Source organism: Oncorhynchus kisutch, linkage group LG19, assembly GCF_002021735.2.
Source record: "Oncorhynchus kisutch isolate 150728-3 linkage group LG19, Okis_V2, whole genome shotgun sequence".
Taxonomy (NCBI): Eukaryota; Metazoa; Chordata; class Actinopteri; order Salmoniformes; family Salmonidae; genus Oncorhynchus; species Oncorhynchus kisutch.
In genome coordinates this window covers 21,264,383-21,278,383 of record NC_034192.2, presented here as the reverse complement: position 1 = coordinate 21,278,383, position 14,001 = coordinate 21,264,383, and the positions used below count along the sequence as shown (strand labels likewise).

Sequence of the window (14,001 nt, the reverse complement as noted above, 5' to 3'; positions counted from 1 at the left end):
GTTTAAAGGAAGTAGTTATGTAAATGGCACCACCAGCACCATGGTGCCAAGAGGAGGCATCACACATGATCTCACCTCATAACAGACCCAGCACCAGGATAAAGTGACTAAAGGGGAAGTTAAAATAGAAAAATTTTCTGGGGTTCTTGCATTGGAATTATTTGTAATTCTGCTTATATCACACTATACCACAATAAACATGTTCAAATGTCGAGACATAGAGACCATTGAGTGCTTTTCAAGTGACAGTTGTCTCAAAATTATGGAACGCCGTTTGGGTCTTTACGTGTCAAAACAATTCACGTCAAATTACACTATTTGACACGTCAAATAAGCTTCCAATTTGACTTGTCAAATAACAATTCTATTAGAATGTTGTGTGTGATGAATTTGCACATGCAAGCCAAGCGCCACAACTATCAGTAGCACTGTCAAAGCAGTACAAAAAGGTCTGCAAACAGGCAAACACCGGCCACGAATGATGTGTTTACAATACGCGTTGGTAATAAAGCATTATTTGTTCGACCGCAACTTCTGGGTTAGCTAACTTCTTGGTACCTAGCTTGCACCAATACATCAAGCCTAAAAACAATGACCACTAGAAACTGCAGTCATTTTCATTGTCCTTAACAATGATTTAGGAATCCTTGTGAGTAAATATTAGCTAGTTAGCCACTTGTTGTTCGCCTATTGAAATTGAACTTCAGTTATTAAAATAATTAGCTAGACAGCTACTTAATCCTGTTGCCCAAAGCTAACATTATAAACAGCCAGCTAGTTTAATCTGGCTAATGAGGCTTGACCTGACTGGGTTATGTGTTGTGAAATTGGAAAAATAAGGATTAGGCACAATAGTTGAATTTGCGGTTTGCCTTCAAAATAAAATAACCTCTGAAAGTGACGCAGAAGGTTACAATTGGTGGAATTATGCCATGTTTAGACTAGATAATGTTAAACATGGTTGGAATGTGAAGCAATGAAATGGGTTACCAGTCTACTCGGTTACACCCGCAGAACACAACTGTGAAGAGTTTACGCAAATATTAGTGTTGTAGCTCTTATCGCAGGACTGTGACCATGTGAAATCACCTCCCCAGTCAGCCTATTGTATGTATTGACATTCATATTGCACTGTACAGCTTTACCTATGTATTGGGGATCAATGAAATGGTGTAGCAGTCTACTCAATTACCCAAGATATTTTTTTCCCACTCCAAAACATCACTTTTCCTCTGGAATAGTGTTCAATACACATGGCTTGACAATAAATGTGGCTCAATTCACAGTTGTTTCAGAGTCCCGCAATAAGAGCTATGACGCTAATGTTTCTCTGGGTGTCACTGAGTAGACTGATACCCTTGATCCACAATCCATAGGTAAGGCTGTACAGTGAAATAAATATGCACCCAATGCAATTCTAAAGTCTAATACATCCAGTGTGATTTCAACAGCTTTTTGTCAAATTAACAAATTGTCTTTTGTTGATTTTATATAACAACATTTCAACCTCGTTGAGAATTATTCAATTTTGGCATAATTCTATTTGTATTAATTTGCATCATTGTCAATTACATACTTTTATTTTGAAAGCTAACTGCAAAGTCCACTATTGTGGCTAGCTTCACATATATGGGTCAGACCACCATTAATCAAATGAGAACTACTAAAACTACTATAGCTACTAAAACAGATTTTGCTATGTTTTTGGGGAAGAACATTGTTTGCATCCATGAGCTAGCTTGCTTTCTTTTATGACCAGCACTGTAGGTGCTCGTTGTGACATATGAAATACGAGTGATAGTGTAATCAATGTGTAATAACTATGTAAAAAATGTAGGAACGCGTTAAATTATTATGTGACGTGCAGTCATATTCAGGACCTCATTGATCAACAAGCTTATTTGACACGCAAAGACCCAAACAGCGTTCCATACGAAATCTGTATCAGCACAATGGACATTAAAACTTCTTACGGATAGGCGGGACAGTCACGTCCCACTTGGGCAAAAAACTGGGAAAATGCAGCGCGGCAAATTCATAAAAATTATATAAAATCAAACTTTCATTAAATCACACATGTAAGACACTCAATTAAAGCTACACTCGTTGTGAATCCAGCCAACATGTCAGATTTTAAAAAGGCTTTTCGGCGAAAGCATAAGAAGCTATTATCAGATGATAGCACAACCAGTAAACAAAGAGGGTAGCATATTTCAACACTGCAGGAGCTACACAAAACACAGAAATAAAATATAAAACATGCATTACCTTTGACGAGCTTCTTTTGTTGGCACTCCAATATGTCCCATAAACATCACAATTGGTCGTTTTGTTAGATTTATTCCGTCCATATATATCCAAATGTCAATTTATAAAGCGCTTTTGATCCAGAAAAAAACAGCTTACAAACAACGCAACGTCACTACAAAATATTTCAAAAGTTGCCTATAAACTTTGCTAAAATATTTCAAATTCCAAAGATTGGTGACATCCAGTGGAAGCGGTAGGAACTGAAAACCATTTCCTAAGAAATATTGTTTGCCAACGAGAAATCACTGAACAGACAGACCTCAAAAAAAAAAAATTCTGAACTGTTAGTCCTCTGGGTTTTGCCTGCTACATAACTTCTGTTATACTCACAGACGTGATTCAAACAGTTTTAGACACTTCAGAGTGTTTTCTATCCAAATCTACAAATAATATGCATATCTTATATTCTTGGCATGAGTAGCAGGAAGTTGAAATTGGGCACGCTATTTATCCAAAAGTGAAAATTCTGCCCCCTAGCCCCAAGAGGTTTTAAAACAAGGCTATTTTAGTAATGAACATAGGCTACAAGAACAGTGAATGCAGCCAAACATACAGCTGTCTTAACAAAATAATGCAAACTGTATGCTTAAAGTAACAGCCTAGTTACTCATGCATGCAAAAAAAATACTGAATAGCAGTGTAAAGGAAATGTTAATGTTTGTGCTTTTCTTATAACTAACTTCTGTCTTCTATTCATGTGCTGTTCTAATAACCAATTTCTGTGTTCATGCAAGTGGCTGACTGTACAAATACCCACTATCAGTAGCTGCAATTTGGCAGTACACCCAGACCGTGTTTTGAGAATGAACTAAAGATATCTCAGTTTCAAGGTCTCAGCTTAGAGAGAAGAAGCCTCGTGAGGTGTTGGTCTGTCACATGTTATGAAACAAAACGATAATGATTGATTAATTATGCTAAATCATGTAAATATAATTTGTCTGTGTATAGCCGTATATAAGACAACTGCTGGGTCTGCCCAGGCAGAGGTCCTGATTGACATGTGTACTATGGTGCATTGAGTTGGTTGGAACCTCTCCAGTGCGCTGACAATAAACAAGTATTAATTTAACTGACTTTGAGTGTCCCTGTGTAAGAATTTCCAGACAGCAGTTTGGCTTAGAATACCGACACAACTGCGAATGTGAATTAATGAATGTTAACAGAACAAAACAGCGGTACCAAGTAGTAGGCCTAGTAAACAAAATATCAGGTTGATAAAGGTATGAAACAATCTATATTGCATTAACAGTTAACAAACGCAGTAACGAAAAGGTGAATGGAGATCCAAATAACCAAAGCATAGCCTACAGCCTAACACAGTGAGAAGCAGCCATGCACATCTGTCTTGCAAATAAATAGGCCTATAAGCCCCCTTCAATACACCGACTCATTCAAGAGTTTTTCTTTATTTTTGACGATTTTCTACATTGTAGAATAATAGCGAAGACATCAAAACTATGAAATAACACATATGGAAACATGAGGTAACCAAAAAAGTGTTAAACAAACCTAAATATATTTATATTTGAGATTATTCAAATAGCCACCCTTTGCCTTGATGGCAGCTTTGCATACTCTTGGCATTCTCTCAACCAGCTGCATGAGAAGGTCACCTGAAGTGCATTTCAATTAACAGGTGTGCCTTGTTAAAAGTTAATTTGTTGAATTTCTTTCCTTCTTAATGCGTTTGAGCCAATCAGTTGTGTTGTGACAAGGTAGGCGTGGTATATATAATATAGCCCTATTGGCATAAGATCAAGTCCATAGTATGGAGAAAAAAAACAGCTCAAATAAACAAAGAGAAACTACAATCCATAATTTCTTTAAGACATGAAGGTCAGTCAATCCATAAAATTTCCAAAACATTGAAAGTTTCAATAAATAGGCCATAGGAGCAAATAATTACAATTTAGTAGATTAACACTGGAGTGATAAATGATCAAATGATCATGTGCAAGTAGAGATACTGGTGTGCAAAAGAGCAGAAAAGTAAATAAATAAAAACAGTAAGGGGATGAGGTAGGTTAATTGGGTGGGCTATTTACAGATGGACTATGTACAGCTGCAGCGATCGGTTAGCTGCTCAGATAGCAGATTTTTAAAGTTGGTGAGGGAAATAAAAGTCGCCATCTTCAGCGATTTTTGCAATTCATTCCAGTCACAGGCAGCAGAGAACTGGAAGGAAAGGCGGCCAACAGAGGTGTTGGCTTGAGGGATGATCAGTGAGATACACCTGCTGGAGCGTGTGCTACGGGTGGGTGTTGCCATCGTGACCAGTGAACTGAAATAAGGCGGAGCTTTACCTAGCATGGACTTGTAGATGACCTGGAGCCAGTGGGTCTGGCGACGAATATGTAGCGAGGGCCAGCCGACTAGAGCATACAGGTCGCAGTGGTGGGTGGTATAAGGTGCTTTAGTAAGAAAACGGATGGCACTGTGATAAACTGCATCTAGTTTGCTGAGTAGAGTATTGGAATCTATTTTATAGATGACATCGCCGAAGTTGAGGATCGGTAGGATAGTCAGTTTTACTAGGGTAAGTTTGGCGGTGTGAGTGAAGGAGGCTTTGTTTTGCGAAATAGAAAGCCGACTCTAGATTTGATTTTGGATTGGAGATGTTTGATCTGAGTCTGGAAGGAGAGTTTACAGTCTAGCCAGACACCTAGGTACTTATAGATGTCCACATATTCTAGTTCGGAACCATCCAGGGTGGTGATGCTAGTCGGGCGTGACAGACCATTACAACCACAGCATTCTGCAGCGATACACCATCCCATCTGATTTGCGTTTATTGGGACTATCATTTGTTTTTCAACAGGACAATGACCCAAAATACACCTCCAGGCTGTGTAAGGGCTATTTGACCAAGAAGAGTGATGGAGTGCTGCGTTAGATGACCTGACCTCCACAATCACCCAAACTCAACCGAATTGAGATGATTTGGGATGAGTTGGACCGCAGATTGAAGGAAAAGCAGCCAACTAGTGCTCAGCATATGTAGGACCTCCTTATATATGTAGCTATACCCAGGGGCGTCATTTGGAATTTTGCATTGGAATTATATTGAATTCTGCTTACATCACACTATACCACAAAAAACGTATTCTGTTTATATCACACTATTCCACAATAAACTTAAAAGTTTAAATGCATTTGACCAAGAAGTAACAGGTTGGCGCGAAATCTCAGCTGCTCTCTAGCAGCACCATGGACAGAGCACTACAAACTAAAGCAGATTAAAAACATGTTTAAAAACAGCTAGATTCTTTCTTACCTTTTCTTACCTTTTCAGTTGTTGGCACCTTAATTGGGGAGGACAGGCTTGTGGTAATGGCTGGAGCGGGATGAGTGGAATTGTATCAAATACATCAAACACATGGTGTCCATGTGTTTGATGCCATTCCAATTGTTATTTAATGAACGTTTTGGGACAGAAAACCTGTGGCTATGGTAGGATTCTAGGCTAACCTGGGCTGGTACCTCTGTTCCATGATCGTCAGGAACAGTTGGAGGTGGAGGGGGCTGTGGAGCTATTATCCTGGCGACGCTTGTGGAAGAGGGGGAAGGCTCTGCACTCAGAAATAGCTAGAGCTTGGATGCTGGGCTAGGTGGTTTGATGCTGCTGCTCATCGCTCTCTTTTGGCTTTGTTTTAGTACTTTGCGAAGCCAATTTCTGATTTCTAACATGGTAGTGGCAGATTAGCTGGTTCGCGCTAGCTAAATAGGCTAAGGTTAATAAAACTAACAATTTTTACAGCTAGCTAAGAAGCAAACTAAACTCTGTAATGGTGGGGCGTGAGGCAGAGTTGAGTGAAGCAGCTTCAAGAGTAAACTTGACCTTGCCCTAATAAATTAAAATCAGATTTTACAGACTGAGGCCTATCATTTATTCACTTAGCCTACCACAGATGAGATTTTCCCACGTTTTATGGAAACCCAAAGAGTCATACCTAACCGCCCAAGTGGCTCTCCACAGCCCCCTTACACATACAGCTGAACGCTCTGTCCATGGTGCTGACACAGCTCAGCGAAGATACAGATTTTGCGCCAACCTGTGTCACTCAATCATTTAGAGCTTTTTTGCTATTTTTACATAGGGACATAAAACTAAAATGGGCAAGTTTCAACTTGCCCTCTCGTGGATTTGGGTATGCCTCATAATGCTCTCATGTACTAACCTGAATACCAGTTTGTTTTTGCTATCATGCCAACTCCTTGTCACTCATTGTCATGCCAATGATGTTTGGATTGATAATGAGCAATGGAGTTGGCAAGAGGACCAACAGATCTGGGACCAAACTCATTCACCACCACCGCACAAAAAAAACTAAGTGTTAAGACACACCTGAAACCCTGAAAACGATTAACCGTTAGCTATCAAATCCAATATACCAACATAGCCCTGCTTTTCAACATGAAATAACATCATTTCCATCAACACTGGTACATTTCCAGTAGTTGGTTACCTACCTACTTTCCTTCCATAATATACAATAAGGCACTGTTCCATAACAACATATATATTCAAAGCACGTTAGATGCATGTTGAATCAACGACAACTTGTCATTATAGGATACAGTGGGGGGGGGGGGGTCGCGCGCTTACCTTGTACCCCATGTTATCCCGCCGTGGCGCGTGCAGTGTTTCTATTGTTGCCTAGTTACCTGCCTCCTGCAGTTGTCTCATGTCTCTTTGGGCCAGTGAGCAGCCTCTGTATGGAAACACAGACAGACAGACAAACCTCAATGGACGGATCTAATCAGAACAGAGAGAGCGAGAGCGCGATGGACAGAGGGGCATGCAGATTGATATAGCCTCGATTCATTGACAAGCATAATTGAGTAAAGTCTGCATTGCTGCATACATCTTCCGACCCGACCTACACAAGTGATGTTCCTGAACAAGTGCGTCTTTCCTCCTCTTCTGTTGCGCGGTTAGGTTATCGAGGCACTAGTCCCTACCGTCAGTCGATGTTTACGGTTATAACGCGGTTATAGACGCCATATTTAGGCTATTTATCGACCTATCGGCTTTTCTCTTATTATCCGCTCGAATGTTGGTTGTCGTGGGTGTGCACGGCACGGCGTTTTTGGCGATGGATGTGATGATGATCACGAGACGGGGCCGAAGGAGCGAGCTCTCGGTGCTGCGACAAAGCCCAGACCGATACTTTCATCTGCGCCGCCGTGAGATCTCTGCAGCAGCTGCGCAGCTCAGCCAAGGCACGCAATCCATCTCTGCAGGGGGAAGAAAGACAGAAGAAATAAGACAGAGAGGGAAGGGGTGAGCTGAGCACCAACAGTAGCCTAGTCAGAAAGATTTCTTTCCTCTTTATTATGAGAGAGTCTGAATCTGACTATTGGTCTAGATAAAGTGGATATCACAATTCATCAGCCCCTTTCACACACATGCTCAGGCTGTAATAAACACGCAAAGGGCACTGTTAAGGCAAGGGCTGCCAGGTTTCATCTCAGTGTTGCATGAATGCATTGAGTTATAATATAATTTCCTCTGAAATAGGAAAATAAAATGGTTGTCTTTGGATGGATGGTGATGGATGGGTAGTCTGAGAATCTGTAGGTCCCACCAATGTCATGAACCAGAGCCAGCTGGCTATTCATTAGGATGTAATTCTCCCATTGACACAAAAAAAATATATGACATTTTTCGTTGTAGCCTATGTAGCATATATGTCTTCTACTTATCACCATCAAAAACATTACGCCGAGAGGCGAAAATAAAATTCCCTAACCAGGAATCGAACCCGGATTACAGCGATGAGAGCATCAAATCCTAACCACTAGACCACCAGGGAGCAGTGTTAACTTTAACAATGAACATTATTCAAACATTGACGATAAATATATGAAGTGAAGAAGAATGGAGAAAAAAGCAGTACCTTTACCAGGCTAATTCGGGGTAAATTTACAGAGGATATATTCAAGAAGCCGTCGTCCAACAAGTTAATCGAGGTTGTGCCACCAGCAATTAACAAGTGTAGCGAATTCGGGATGCAATTTCTACCAAGAATGAACATACTCACCGTTGCCGACCCAACATCCTCTTTCACTCTGAACGCGTCTTCCTTTTCCTCTCGTCATTTCCAGTCACAACTTGTAGACTTGTTTACGTGCTGCCGTGCGTTTTGTTGCTAACCTTACTTTTCTACCTGCCAACTTTACGGTTTTTACTTTTATATTTCTAGTTTTTCCCTCGCTTGACTTTTTTCATTCAACTTTTTCACTCCGGACGCTTTATCTGGACGTGGTTCGTCAGGACCTCCACCAGCCGAAACTAAGTAGTAACATTAACATGATGCCTTCTAATTGCAGCCGCTGTACTCATAATATACAGGAGAACGATTGCATTACGGTGAGGATAGCTGTGCTGCAAGCCCAGCTTGAGATGCAATCGTTAGGCAAGGGTAATTTCAGTATAGGAAAGGATGAAACAGCGTCTGTGCCACCAGTAAGTACAGATAGTAGTATAAATTCCCTCGCACAGTCCCCGCAGCCGGACAACTTTCTCATGGCTTCTGGAAGGAAATGCTGTAAGAATGCTCAACCAGTGTCGCTCATTCAGCCGACAGAAACTTTCAACCGGTTCTCCCCATTAAGCAGTGAGTCGGAGTCAGAGGCCTAGCCTTCTCTGGTCTCTACTCCTCCCGTTACGGGGTCTGAGGCGCCGAAAACTCCCACCATTAGCTCTAACAAATTGAAAACCCTAGTCATTGGCGACTTCATTACCCGCAGTATTAGACTTAAAAACGAATCATCCAGCGATCATACACTGTTTACCAGGGGGCAGGGCTACCGACATTAAGGCTAATCTGAAGATGGTGCTGGCTAAAGCTAAAACTGGCGAATGTAGAGAGTATAGGGATATTGTTACCAACGATGTTAGGATGAAACAGTCAGAGGTCACCAAGCGCAACATAGCTTCAGCTTGTAAATCAGCTAGAAAGATATGTCGGCATCGAGTAATTGTCTCTGGCCCCCTCCCAGTTAGGGGGAGTGATGAGTTCTACAGCAGTCACACAACTCAATCGCTGGTTGAAAACTTTTTTCTGCCCCTCCCAAAAGATAGAATTTGTAGATAATTGGCCCTCTTTCTGTGACTCACCCACAAACAGGACCAAGCCTGACCTGTTGAGGAGTAACGGACTCCATCCTAGCTGGAGGGGTGCTCTCATCTTATCTATGAACATAGACAGGGCTCTAACTCCCCTAGCTCCACAATGGAATAGGGTGCAGGCCAGGCAGCAGGCTGTTAGAGCCCTCACTGCTGCTCGATCATCCTATTTTTCCAATTTATTTGGGGAAAATAAGAACAATGTATATACATGTATTTTTGATACTGTCGCAAAGCTAACTAAAAAGCTGCATTCTCAAAGAGAGGATGGCTTTCACTTCAGCAGTGCTAAATTCATTAACTTCTCTGAGGATAAGATCATGATCATTAGAAAGCAAATTACGGACTCCTCTTTAAATCAAATGACGGACTCCTCTTTAAATCTCAATCTCAAAGCTCAGTTGTCCTGAGTCTGCACAACTGTGCCAGGACCTAGGATCAAGGGAGACACTCAAGTTTTTTAGTACTATATCTCTTGACACATTGATGAAAATAATCATGGCCTCTAAACCATCAAGCTGCCTCCTGGACCCTATTCCAACTAAACTACTGAAAGAGCTGCTTCCTGTGCTTGGCCCTCTTATGTTGAACATAATAAACGGCTCTCTATCGACCGGATGTGTACCAAACTCACAAAAAGTGGCAGTGATAAAGCCTCTTGAAAAAGCCAAACCTTGACCCAGAAAATATTAGAAACTATCGGCCTATATCGAATCTCCCATTCCTCTCAAATAATTTTGAAAAGGCTGTTGCGCATCAACTCACTGCTTCCTGAAGACTAACAATGTATACGAAACGCTTCAGTCTGGTTTTAGACCCCATCACAGCACTGAGACTGCACTTGTGAAGGTGGTAAATTACCTTTTAATGTCGTCAGACTGAGGCTCCGCATCTGTCCTCATGCTCCTAGACCTTAGTGCTGCTTTTGATACCATTGATCACCACATTCTTTTGGAGAGATTAGAAACCCAAATTGGTCTACACGGACAAGTTCTGGCCTGGTTTAGATCTAATCTGTCAGAAAGATATGTTTGTCTCTGTGGATGGTTTGTCCTCTGACAAATCAACTGTACATTTCGGTGTTCCTCAACCTTCTGTTTTAGGACCACTATTGTTTTCACTATATATTTTACCTCTTGGTGATGTCATTCGGAAACATAATGTTAACTTTCACTGCTATGCAGTTGACACACAGCTGTACATTTCGATGAAACATGGTGAAGCCCCAAAATTGCCCTCCCTGGAAGCCTATGTTTCAGACATAAGGAAGGGGATGGCTACAAATGTAAATGTACTTTTAAACTGGGACAAAACAGAGTTGCTTGTTCTAGGTCCCAAGAAACAAAGAGATCTTCTGTTGTATCTGACAATAAATCTTGATGGTTGTACAATCGTCTCAAATAAAACTGTGAAGGATCTCGGCGTTACTCTGGACCCTAATCTCTCTTTTGACGAACATATCAAGACATTGCAAAAATCTGAAACTTTCTGTCCAAAAATGTGGCAGAAAAATTAATCCATGCTTTTGTCACTTCTAGGTTAGACTACTGCAATGCTCTACTTTCCGGCTACCCGGATAAAGCACTAAATAAACTTCCGTTAGTGCTAAACACGGCTGCTAGAATCTTGACTAGATCCCCCAAAAATGTGATCATATTACTCCAGTGCTAACCTCTCTACACTGGCTTCCTGTTAAGGCAAGGGCTGATTTCAAGGTTTTACTGCTAAACTACAAAGCATTACATGGGCTTGCTCCTACCTATCTTTCCGATTTGGTCCTGCCTTACATACCTACACGTATGCTACAGTCACAAGACGCAGGCCTCCTTACTGTCCCTAGAATTTCTAAGCCAACAGCTGGAGGCAGGGTTTTCTTCTGTAGAGTTCCATTTTTATGGAATGGTCTGCTTACCCATGTGAGAGACAGACTCGGCCTCAACCTTTAAGTCTTTATTGAAGACTCATCTCTTCAGTAGGTCCTATGATTGAGTGTAGTCTGGACCAGAAATGTGAAGGTGAAAGGAAAGCCACTGGAACAACGAATCGCCCTTGCTGTCTCTGCCTGCCCGGTTCCCCTCTCTCCACTGGGATTCTCTGCCTCTAACCCTATTACAGGGGCTGAGGGACTGGTTTACTGGTGCTCTTCCATGCCGTCCCTAGGAGGGGTGTGTCACTTGAGTGGGTTGAGTCACTGACGTGATCTTCCTGTCTGGGTTGGCGCCCCCCCTTGGGTTGTGCCGTGGCGGAGATCTTTGTGGGATATACTCGGCCTTGTCTCAGGATGGTAAGTTGGTTGCTGAAGATATCCCTCTAGTGGTGTGGGAGCTGTGCTTTTGCAATGTGGGTGGGGTTATATCCTGCCTGTTTGGCCCTGTCCGGGGGTGTCGTCGGATGGGGCCACAGTGTCTCCCGACCCCTCCTGTCTCAGCCTCCAGTATTTATGCTGCAGTTGTTTATGTCGGGGGGCTAGGGTCAGTCTGTTTTATCTGGAGTATTTCTCCTGTCTTATCCGGTGTCCTGTGTGAATTTAAGTATGCTCTCTCTAATTCTCTTTCTCTCTTTCTTTCTCTCTCTCGGAGGACCTGAGCCCTAGGACCATGCCTCAGGACTACCTGGCCTGATGACTCCTAGCTTTCCCCAGTCCACCTAGCCGTGCTGCTGCTCCAGTTTCAACTGTTCTGCCTGCGGCTATGGAACCCTGACCTGTTCACCGGACGTGCTACCTGTCCCAGACCTGCTGTTTTCAACTCTCTAGAGACAGCAGGAGCGGTAGAGATACTCTGAATAATCGTCTATGAAAAGCCAACTGACATTTACTCCTGAGGTGCTGACCTGTTGCATCCTCGACAACCACTGTGATTATTATTAGACAACTCTGGTCATCTTTGAACATTTGAACATCTTGGCCATGTTCTGTTATAATCTCCACCCCGGCACAGCCAGAAGAGGACTGGCCACCCCTCATAGCCTGGTTCTCCTCTAGGTTTATTCTTTGGTTCTGGCTTTTCTAGGGAGTTTTTCCTAGCCAACGTGCTTCAACACCTGCATTGCTTGCTGTTTGGGGTTTTAGGCTGGGTTTCTGTACAGCACTTTGTGACATCAGCTGATGTAAGAAGGGCTTTATAAATACATTTTATTTTATTTGATCCCAACACGGTATTTAGCCTTGAATTCGTTTTTATTGCTTTCTTTTCCAATCCTCGTTCCTCTCAGCCTGTAAATCTGTCATCATCATCATCCATAACTTTTTATTATGAAAACCTGTCTCTTTGTTAGCTAAGTTGTTTTGATTGTAAATCAAGGAAGTAATTGAAGACAGAATTGGAGGAAGACTGAGAATGATAAACATAATCTTAATTGTTTGAAATCAGTGCACATAGCACACAAGCAGAAACATTAAATAGTTCATACACCATTCAAAGACTGACATTAATTGGGTGAAATGTAATTACAGAGTGAATTAAGAGGAAGGGGAGAATACTTTTGAGTATATACAGTTAAATAAACACCACAGGGACAAACAATTCAACACAAATAATTACAAGTATATATAATTAACTGAAAATGGAGAGCGACTGATCGCTGGCTCCATCATAATGCCTAGCCCGTAAGGAGCAGAGGATGGGTCTAACCGAGGGACAGGTGGAGATCATGAACAGAGGCCCAGCCGGGCACTGGTGTCATGGCCATGGACAGAGGCCCAGCTGGGGGTAGAGTAGTCCATACAGGAGCGGAGGACTGATGCGGGTAGATGTGTGGACTGGATGCTGAATGGTGGGGTTGGACCTGCAGGTACTCTTTCAAAGTCAAAGTCATCTGATTGACAGCATGTTTTTTTGCATCAGTCTTCACCTATACCACCAAACACCCAGCATACCAGAGAGAATTTTCAACAACCTACTTGAAGCTCTGCTTCCTCTAAAGGCTGAACTGCATCTCATGTTGCCCCAACAAGTGTGCCTTGTTGCTTGGAGCACTACAGCCATCCTGGACAAATTTATCCTGAGTGTCATCTGTGGACCTGTTGGGGTGGTATGCGAATCGGAGTGGGTCTAGGGTTTCTAGGATAATGGTGTTGATGTGAGCCATGACCAGCCTTTCAAAGCACTTCATGGCTACTGACATGAGTGCTGCGGGGCGGTAATCATTTAGGCAAGTTTCCTTCGCTTCCTTGGGCACAGGGACTTCAGTGTTGCTTGCCTCGAAGCGAGCATAAAAGCCATTTAGTTCGTCTGGTAGGCTCGCGTCACTGGGCAGCTAGTGTATGGGTTTCCCTTTGTTGTCCATAATAGTTTTCAAGCCCTGCCACATCCGACGAGCATCAGAGCCAGTGTAGTAGGATTCAATCTTAGTCCTGTATTGATGCTTTGCTTGTTTGATGGTTTGTCTAAGGGCATAGCAGGATTTCTTATAGGCGTCCGGATTTGTGTCCCGCTCCTTGAAAGCGGCAGCTCTAGCCTTTAGCTTGATGCGGATGTTGCCTGTAATCCATGGCTTCTGGTTGGGATACTGTATGTACATACTGTCACTTTGGGAACGACGTCGTCAATGCACTTATT

The 14,001-nt window shown here is 42.3% G+C and overlaps 1 protein-coding gene across 3 annotated transcripts in view; it reads right to left on the bottom strand.

Annotated features, from left to right (window-relative positions):
* Positions 1-7,536, bottom strand: part of st6gal1 (ST6 beta-galactosamide alpha-2,6-sialyltranferase 1) — a 144,013-nt gene extending 136,477 nt beyond the window's left edge. Inside the window, exons 1-2 of one of the 3 annotated variants that reach the window (XM_020509203.2) lie at positions 7,176-7,536; positions 6,917-7,022 (exon numbers count right to left, since the gene is read on the bottom strand). In XM_020509203.2, the coding sequence (XP_020364792.1) occupies positions 6,917-6,928 (12 nt within the window). In that variant the 5' untranslated portion in view covers positions 6,929-7,022; positions 7,176-7,536. The remainder of the gene's footprint in view (positions 1-6,916; positions 7,023-7,175) is intronic. The other 2 variants (XM_020509202.2, XM_020509201.2) reach the window with 2 other exon arrangements.
* Positions 7,537-14,001: the final 6,465 nt, after the last annotated feature.